This window comes from Crinia signifera, chromosome 2 (assembly GCF_055691185.1).
Source record: "Crinia signifera chromosome 2, ASM5569118v1, whole genome shotgun sequence".
Taxonomy (NCBI): domain Eukaryota; kingdom Metazoa; phylum Chordata; class Amphibia; order Anura; family Myobatrachidae; genus Crinia; species Crinia signifera.
Window position 1 is genome coordinate 397,128,503 of NC_139218.1, and position 10,375 is coordinate 397,138,877.

At 46.9% G+C, this 10,375-nt stretch overlaps 1 protein-coding gene across 1 annotated transcript; it reads left to right on the forward strand.

The window, feature by feature from the left end:
• Positions 1 to 1,062: 1,062 nt before the first annotated feature.
• Positions 1,063 to 2,430, forward strand: LOC146058608 (olfactory receptor 6N1-like). Its single transcript, XM_083170882.1, has 2 exons — positions 1,063 to 1,074; positions 1,471 to 2,430. Exons 1-2 carry the CDS (start codon positions 1,063 to 1,065, stop codon positions 2,428 to 2,430), a joined length of 972 nt encoding a protein of 323 aa, XP_083027008.1.
• Positions 2,431 to 10,375: the final 7,945 nt, after the last annotated feature.

A 10,375-nucleotide genomic window follows, 5' to 3' on the forward strand; every position in this document is an offset into this window, starting at 1 on the left:
AATGTCTGTCCCTCGCCTTTAGACTGTAAGCTCACGTGAGAAGGGCCCTCTTCCCTCACATGATTTCCAATGCCTCTTCTTACAATTTATTTATTTATTTATTTATAAACAGTTTCTTATATAGCGCATACATATTCCGCAGCACTTTACAGAGCATAGTTATTAGCAAAAACACATAACGAATTACAGCACAAGTCAGTTTAGGACAAGTACATGGTTAATACGGATAGTTGCATCAGGGGACAGGACACTGAAGCAAGCATAACCCCTCATTTGGGTACTATGACTGACAATGTACTGGAGCAATGTTTATAAACATTGTCCATGCCCTGAAATGCTCTGTGCTATAAGTAATTTTTGTTCTTGTTTTGTCCATGCAGTTCCTGGTTTTGTACTGTATAATGTGCTGCAGATTATTTGTGGCACTATATAAATAACCTCACCGGAGATTGTATACATATTTCATTTTATACTCTACAGTAATGGAGAACACTGTGACATTGTACATTTTATATTGCACTTTAGATTAAAAACAGGCAATGTTGAAAATAGGGATAAACGGCTTCCGTTTCTGGGGAACTGAACCCCCAAACTTACTTGATCTGAGACTGGCTCGTGGATGGCTTGATCTTCCAGGTAATTTATCAGATCAATAGCTAGGCCGATCGTCATCAGCCCGCTGTCAGATACTTGTGATACTCGGACTCTATTTAAGTCCCAGTGATCAGCACCACCTTCCTTTTGGCTCTGGATATCGACATACGTGGCACATCTCAGGGGGAGATCTAAGGGGGAGAAGTATGGGGGGCATCTAAGGGGCTGCTTTGGGACTGCAGAGGTGCTGCCAAGTGTGCCATATAATTCCAGGAGTGCTGCCAAGTGTGCCGTATAATTCCAGGAGTGCTGCCAAGTGTGCGTATAATTCCAGGAGTGCTGCTGAGTGTGCTGTCCTATGACATCAGCCGTCCGCCCCCGGGAATGCCCAATGTTTTCATGGGGATGCCCATAAAAGGGGTTCCCATGGATGAACCTCATTTTCAACCCTGCCTCTCCCTCCCCGCAATGACCAGTGTGGTGAGTTTGTAGCTTGCCGAAGTGATTAGTTGACAGGGTCTGCACAGCAGACCCCCACCATAGGAATGGGGCCAAATTCACGTTCCAATCAGTGTTGAATAACCCCCTTAAATTCACTAATGCGCATGCACAGTGCCTATTTTTTCCAATTTTCACAGCGGATGCAGCGCCCGACGTAGGACTCCAGAAAGGTGAGTATTGAAACATGGATGCAGTGAATGCAAAAATCAATAGCTGTATATTTGTGCCCCTCACAGCGCTCACGGTTATCTCTTATTTTTGTTTGTTTTGCTCTCAACTCTAAATTAGCCCTAATGCCATAACACTTTCGCTGTTCAGTTAGCCAAAAATATTTTGGACACTTTTAAACATTGTCAATGTTTATCTCGTCTACAGTACATACAGGAGAAGACACACGATACTGATTCCAGCAATCTCACAACCAACGTGGTTACAGAGTTCATCATCTTCGGGTTTCCCAGTCTCCAGGGATACAACGTGTCACTCTTCTGCATTTTCCTGGTCATCTACCTCTCCACAGTCACCGGTAATGGCGTCATCCTCCTCCTCGTCCTCCTGGATCAGAGGCTGCACACGCCAATGTATTTCTTTGTCAGCAATCTCTCAATCTTGGACATGAGTTCCGCTACGGTGACCATACCCAAGATGCTGAGCAAGTTCTCAATGCACCTGGATATCATCTCCTATCTTGGCTGCTTCCTCCAGATGTACTTCTTTGTGTCTCTACAAGCAGTCGAGAGTCTCCTTCTGACAGTAATGGCCTTTGACCGCTATCTAGCTATCTGTTCTCCACTTCATTACCAGAACATTATGACCAGACAGTTATACATTCTCCTAACTGCGGTGTCATGGCTGCTGGGATTTGCTGCTCCAATTACAATGATCATATTAGCTCTTAAATTGCCCTTTTGTGGTCCAAATATCATTCACCACTATTACTGCGATCACCCACCGTTACTCCATTTGGCCTGTGCTGACACCTCACTCAATGTCACTGTTGGTTCTTCACTCAGCGCTGTTATATTTGTAATCTGTCTCACGGTAATTGTGACATCATATGTTAAAATAATACGATCTGTTCTCCAAATAGTTTCATCCAATGGACGCAGGAAAACCTTCTCCACTTGCGCCTCACACTTTATAGTGGGAATAATGTATTTCCTACCTTTGATGTTCATGTACATTCGTCCAACTCCGTCCTACTCCTCTGACATAGACTCGCTGGTGGCAATGTTCTATACAGTACTAACGCCCATGCTGAACCCCTTTGTGTACAGTCTGAGAAATAAAGATATTAAGGATTCTTTCATAAAACAAATACATTGGCTCTCATAAAGTTGGGGACAAGTTCAAGAGGGAAGTATTAACTGTAAAAAAAATAAAATAAAAATAAAACACAACCCATTGAAGAGTGAAATCAGTATTTGTTGAAGGTATAAAGATAATGGAATCCCAATGACATAGTGCTCACCGGCACAGTCAGGGCTGGACAGTCAGAGGGATTAATGCTTTGGCCGGGGGGACTAGTATACATAGGGTAGTTCCCCCCAGTTGTGGCATTACCCTGCTGGCTGTTTGGGCCCAATGCTGGTTCTCAAAATACAGGACTTTGGGGAACCAGGACCGGCTCTTGAGCCTGGTGCTGGTTTTAGAAATTATGGGGACCCCCTATGATTTTTGGCCCCCTGAATTTCTAAAACCAGGACCACGCCATTTTTTTAAATTATTTTTTCTATTTTTTACACACTGAAGCCTGCACGGATCTGACTGAGCCATGCAGGCTTCAGCCAAATATGCCTGAAAAATTAGGAGTATTTTGCAGGTGTATTGTAGGGTCCTATACTGGCTGTATTTTACATTTTATTTATTATTATTATTATTTATTTATATGGCACCACAAAGGTTCTGCAGCGCCTAACAATACACAAATGAGCAAAAACAGATAACAAATTACAGTACAAGACAGTTTAGGACAAGTACATGGTTAATATGGATAGCTGCATCAGGGGACGGGACACTGAAGCAATCATCAGGGTGGCAGTGGTTTATATATTCTAAGAAAGGCACATGAGGAGAGAGGACCCTGCCCGTGAGAGCTTACATGCTAAAGGGGAGGGTTAGCCAGACAGGGGTGACACAGAAGGGGAAGAAGTGGGCATAAACAGTAGGTTAGGATGAGAGATGGTCAGGTTTTATGCAGGAGGGTGGGAAGATGACAGCTTAGTCTTTATTATTTTAAGTCTAAAAAAGCGCTGGGTCATCCTAGAGTAGACAGCAGAGAGACAGTTGGAGATATGAGTGAGGATAGAGGGAGAGAGATCAGGAAAGGAGCGGTAGAGTTCAGTATTATCAGCATAGAGGTGAGTGGGGATAGAGGGAGAGAGATCAGGAGAGGAGCGGTAGATTCCAGTGTTATCACCATAGATGTGATAGTGGAAGTCGACTGAGCAAATGAGCTCACCCAGAGAGAACATGTAGAGATAGAGAAGAGGACCAAGAAGAAAGAGTTGGGGGACACCTACTATCAATGGAAGTGCAGGAGAGGTGAAGTCAGTGGCGTAACTATAGCTCCGCAGCCCCCGCGGTGGCGGGGGGTGCAGAGAAATTGGGGGCGCCGCCGGGGGGCTGCGGGGCTATAGTTACCCGCAGTCTGCGTCTCGCCCGGCTCTCTGCCGGGACCTGCCTGACCGTCACGGTCCCGGCCGGCTCCTGCTGCTACAATGAAAACTGACAATTAGAAAATGGCTGCCCCCATACTGCAGACAGTTTTCTGTCTGCAGTATGGGGGCAGCCATTTTCTAAGAGTCAGTTTTCATTGTAGCAGCAGGAGCCGGCCAGGACCGTGACGTCAGGCAGGTCCCGGCAGAGAGCCGGGCGAGACGCAGACCGCGGGTGCAGGTACGGGTAAGAAGGGGGGGGCAGGTTAGGTGTGTGCAGGGGTGGGGGGCGCCGAAAAAACGTGCGGTGGGGGGGCGCAAAATAATTAGTTATGCCCCTGGGTGAAGTCATTAGAGGTACAGCTGGGCATTTTCAAAACTGACAGTGCAAATACAATTATTAACAGTGATAGTAAAAGTTGGTGACAGCTGAATAGCCAGATTAAGCAGCCAGGAGAAGTATGTTGTGAGTATGAAGTGAGCTCACTCAAAGCAGTCTTTGGGTTTCTGAGTTGCTGTTGTTTTCTGTCCTTCTGTTTCACTTTGATACCAAGATGTCAAGTTGGTTGTCAGTTTCTGTCCAGTTTAAGTCCAGGCTGAAGTTATGTAACTGTTTACTCCCTAATTTAAAATCTGACAAAATATCTATAGTCAGTTTTCAATAGTCAGCCATGGCTGTAGTCAGCCTTCTATCCTCAATAAGTACTAAATGCTGTAAGTTCATTGATTGAGACCCCACCCAGTCAGTGCCCTTTGCCCACTAGCAATAAAACTAAGATAAACAGATAGTAAGAGGTTACATACCATCCCAGACACTAATACATTCTAACTCACTTTCAAACCTTAGAAAAATATTTGCACAATTACCTAAATATAGACTATTGCAGTATGCAAAACAGCTACTTCAATACTGGTGTAATAGCAGGTGGTATGAGATACCTAAATATAGAATACTAGGTGATTCATCGCGCCCTACGTGCGCTCTTCACACCGTCGTAAGGGTCTGCGCCCCCTTAATTTGTGAACATTTGTATATGAGAAAGATGGTTAGAATTGTATGAAAGATGGCCTGTATTGCAACTTGAGTTATAGGTGAAATGTGTTAAATAGAGAGCATATGATGTGGAAGGGGGTGTGTATTGTATTGTTTTGTTTAATTAAAAAGCGGTTACAGAGTAAAATGTACATTGATAGTGTGGATGGTACAGTGACATTTGTGGGTGTGGGGGGGCTGTGTGTGCATGTTGTTTAGGTGTGTGCAATAGTATAGTAGGGTGTTTTTGAGTCAGCGGCTCCCCACTGGCGGAGGTCACGACACAGGAAAACAGGAGGCTGGGTAGTGATAGGGGTGTGTGGACATAAGGGGGACTAAAGAGGAGGGTGGGAGATACTGTGCAGCTTCTGCCAGTGGGTGAGGGTCCAGTGTGGCAGTACAGGAGTACAGGATGGTGGCCCTGAGTCAGTGTCTCCTCCTACTGGGTGGGAGTTCGGGTGCATGAGAGCAGGAGGCTGGGCTATGAGACATGATAGGGGCATGTGGGCAAAACAGCCTCAGCGACTCCCCAGTGGTGGAAGTTACGGTTCAGGAGAGCAGGAAGCTGGGTAGTGATAGGGGTGTGTGAGTATACGGGGGACTAAAGAGGGGCTTAATGGTGCCGTGAATTGTGGGAGGGGCGTGGGGGGTGCCGTGAATCAAGGGATGGAGGGGGCGCAGGTGTCCGCGGATCGCGGGAGAGGGCGGGGGTCCGCAAAGCGTGGGAGGGGGCGTGAATTGCGGGAGGGGGGGGTTGCGAATTGCGGGAGGGGGGTGTGTGCGGAGGGTGACATGAATCGTGGGAGGGGGCGTGAATCGTGGGGGGGGGGGTGCGCGGGGGGTCCGTGAATTGCGGGAAGGGGGGGCACGGGGCGCGATAAATCACCTAGTTGGTTATATATTCTTGTAGAAGGATGGTAGGATGTTGCTGTCATTCAGAATGCATTTATATAAACAGTAATAGTAGCAGTAAAAGATCTGACTTAAAACACCTACAGTAAAACAGAACAGGTGTTATATATTATACAAAGAATTGGTTGAGGATCTGTAGGTTGACGTGCACATAATTGTCACTATAAAAAAATTGCTACAAGAAAAAATCAACACAGAAAGGTCAACACATGTAAATGTTGACATAAGTGTGGCACTTCATTGGTGTCCATGTCGACACATGAGAATGAATATGAAAACATTCAAAAAAGAAAAATAAATCTTCAAAAACTCATGTCAACCTTTTTCATTGTCGACCATAGCCGTGTCAGTGTTTTGCATGTGCCATTTAATCCTGGGGTTGCCGTGAATCGCAAGCGGGGGTGGGGGAAGGAGGTGAGGTGTGTCCGCGAATCACGGGAGGAGGGGTCGTGGGTGGATGCCGTGAATTGCGGGAGGGGGGGTCGCAGGGGGGTGTGGCTGCCGCGAATCGTGGGAGGGGGGGACGCGGGGGGTTGCAGTGAATCGTGGGAGGGTGGGTCGCAGGGGCGGGGGGTTGCCGCAATGACAGGGGGGGGGAATCGCGGTAGGGGGGGGTCGCGGGGGTGGGGGGTACCGCGAGGAAGGGGGTGTGTCACGGGTACAAATCGTGGGAGGGGGGGTCGCGGGGTGCCACGAATCGCAGGAGGGGGTGTGTCACGGGGTGGGGCCGCAAATCGCGGGAGTCGCCGCAAATTGGGGGGGTGTGCTGTGAATCGCGGGAGGGGGGTCGCCGCCGATGTGGGACAGATATTAGACAGCACTTACATAGACAGCCATTACATCGACACCATTAGTTCGACAGCTCAATAGGTCGACATGCTTTTAGGTCGACATACCATTAGGTCGACATGTCATTAGGTCGACAGCTCATTAGGTCGACAGCTCATTAGGTCGACATGTTTTTAGGTCGACACTGCCATTTGGTCGACAGTGTCTATGTCGACAGTCAAAAGGTCGACATGTTTTTTTTCACTGTTTTTTGGCCGAAATGTCGACACAGTCGACATGGACACAGTTTGAAGTGAACCGCAGCCGCTCGCTATGCTTCGGGCACGGTGCCTCGCTGCGCTCGGCACACTATTTTATTCTCCCTCCACGCCCTAGTGGATAGTAGGGCATGAAATACCGCCTGTCAGCACATGTCGGCTCAAAAAACAGTGAAAAAAACCATGTCGACCTTTTGACTGTCGACATAGACACTGTCGACCTAATGGCAGTGTCGACCTAAAAACATGTCGACCTAATGAGCTGTCGACCTAATGAGCTGTCGACCTAAAAGCATGTCGACCTAAAAGCATGTCGACCTAATGAGCTGTCGAACTAATGGTGTCAATGTAATGGCTGTCTATGTAAGTGCTGTCTAACAATAGTCCGGATACCGGTCGCCGGGGGGTGCCGCGAATCGCCACAAGAAAAAATCAACACAGAAAGGTCAACACATGTAAATGTTGACATAAGTGTGGCACTTCATTGATGTCCATGTCGACACATGAGAATGAATATGAAAACATTGAAAAAGTGAAAAATAAATCTTCAAAAACTCATGTCAACCTTTTTCATTGTCGACCATAGCCATGTCAGTGTTTTGCATGTGCCATTTAATTGTGGGGTTGCCGTGAATGGGGGGGGGGGGAGGGACACATTGCTCTGTTTCTGGACTTTCTTCTTAATTTATGGATTACCATCACCATTCTTATCAATTACTCTGTTTAAAACAGATGATGACAATCATAAATTAAGATGGAAGTCCACAAACAGAGCATTCTGTCCTTCCTGGAGAGGGTCATGTTGGGAGGTATGGAGGTGTGGGGCGCTCACCTGGAGTGTCTGGTGAGTAGCTGTGTCTTTGCTGTGTAACATGGAGAGGCAGACCCTGGCAGTCTGGCACTGTGGGCTCACTGGGCTGGTTCTCTGTCGTGTGAGTCAGTCATGTGAGTCAGAGGCTCCACCCAGCGTTACAGCTTCAGGCACACTTTGAGTGACAGATGTAGCCAAATATATAAGAGATTGCAGTATGTAAAACATACATACATACATTCATACCTTTGGCCAGTTCGTAAATTTGGAACCACCATTCAGATGGATGGTGATTTGTATTTTATCGATGGCGTAAGCATTTATATTTGGAAATATAAATATGCCTGGAATACGAATATGAATGCCCGTATATCACTAATAGTCAATTCCAAAAATATGTATACGGTCTCAAATGACTATGAATAGCCGTATTTGTAGCAGTTTCACAATAGTAAATTTCCCCCTTTGAGTGCCAAGTGAATTGGTCAAAATAGGTGTGAAAATTGCCAAACATTCATCATAATGACCTGTAGTTACCTTATATCTATATAATAAGTTGAAGAGTGTATGTGTATGTGCGCATGTCTGTCACATTGCGGAGACACTGTGGCACTAGAGCTGCCAAATTCAGTAACAAGGTTCCTCTGGACCCAGTGGTGTGCATGTCAAAGCCATTTTTGAGAAATTTCACTTAGAAATTTATAAATCACCAAGGTTCAATTTGCCTTAATTGATCTGGCAAAAAGATCTATGATCTGGGAAACAGATGACGAGGTAACACCACACCTGGGGCCTTATTTTGGTTCATTCTTTCTGACAAAATCCTTCTTAGATGGGCAAAACCATGTGCACTGCGAGTGGGGCAGATGTTACTTGTGCAGAGAGAATTAGATTTGGGTGGGGTTTTACTTCAAAGTGAGATCTATATTGCAGTGTAAAAATAAAGCAGTCAGTATTTTCCCTGCACAGAAACAAAATCACTCACCCAAATCTAATTCTCTCTGCACATGTTACATCTGCCCCCCCCCCCTGCACTGCACATGGTTTTGTCCATCTAAGAAGGATTTTGTCAGAAAGAATGAACCAAAATAAGGCCCCTGATTTCATTTCTGTCATTGGCAGGTATTCAATGCTGTGGGCGAGTGGTGACAGCGAGCAGAGCTTCCTGCTCGCTGTCACCACTCACCCTGTCAGTATTCAACGCAGCCCCCTCATATGCCAATTTTCCCTCGCTCCATTTTTTGAGCGAGGGAGAATTGGCGGATGCGGCTCCAGAAGCAGCGAGACTCGCGGCTAAATACAGCAAGTTTTCTGCATTCGCCGCGGGTCTCGCTGTTTTGGGGAATTCTCGCCGTCCTGTGATGGCGAGGATTTCCCCAGAACGTTGATTAGAGCAAGCGGATGGCGAGGGGGTTAAACAGCGAGGATCGCTGGTTTTCTGCAAACCCCCTCGCCGGCCGCATTGAATACCTGCCATTGAGTATGTATGCAAACACATTCTAACTTTATGGTGGAGGCTTTAAACAATTAGGAATAATTGGGGATATACATGTACCACACATCACACACATGTACACACTGTGTACATAAACGCACAAACAACACACACTCTGTACACCAGAAATACACACACAGCACACTACACACACATAAATACATAGAGCACCTCACACACTTACACATTGGACAGATACACACAACACACACATCAACAGTACAACACACACAAACACACAGAACACACACACTTAAACATTGCACAGATGCAGAAACACAAAATGTGGGCGACGTTGGTATTTTTAGCCGATAACAGAGATGTTGGCACTCAAAGGGTTACAACTCCATCAGGAAGATCTCCAATTGTTTTTGCTGATGTTCAGCTAATCTCCATCATTTTATCTTGATGTTTATGCATATCTCCCAACAGTCCCGATTACCGCGGAAATGTCCCAGTTTTCAGAAACATTCCTGCATCCCTCCCGCGGCGAGGGGGGGCTGTTGGGAGTTCCCCCTGTCGGCTGCTGAGTAGCGGGGAATAAACACTGTGCGCACGCACAGCATCGCACAGCATCTATTCACACAGCCAGGGGGCTAGGGGCATGGCTAGAGACTCACAGAGCCTCTGGGTCATGCCCCCATAGCATCAAAACGGGGGGCGGCGTGCATCCCCCTGTCCCTCCTTCATCGCTGCTGAAGTTGGGAGGTATTGTTTATGTATGTGCCTGTGTGAGGATTTAGGGCCTGATTCAGAGCTGAACGCTCATCTGCAACCTAAACCCGCTTCGTGCACAACTACAAATGAAAATATTGCAATCCGCTATCCTGTCATAAACCCATAAGCAATTCACAAACAATCAAATGATTTTCCCAGTCTGTGTAGATTTAAGTCTGACCCTTCCCCAACTCTGCGACAGATACAGGCAAATGGAGGATGGCGCTGACGCCACACACCCTACCATAAAACCTTCGGCACATTTTGTCTCGCGTAAAATGAGCTCGAATCGTGGTGAGCGCAGCAAGCCCTGTGAGGGGAGGCGTAAAACGAGCCCCGCAAGGAGATGTGGATTACTTGACGTGTATTCTGCATCCCCTCGCAGGGCTTGCTTTGCTCGCCACGCTTCAGGCTCAGTGGCTCACTGCGCTCGCCACACTTTATAAAATCATCTCCACGCTGATGTAGATAGTGGGGGTATGAACAGGTCAGGATGACGCGTACCGCTGCGCTCGCTACGCTCGCCACGCTTTGGGCTGACGTGGATAGTGGCTGTGTGCTAAATTGCATAGCGGATTAAATCGCATGCGATTTGCATGTGATTTCAGG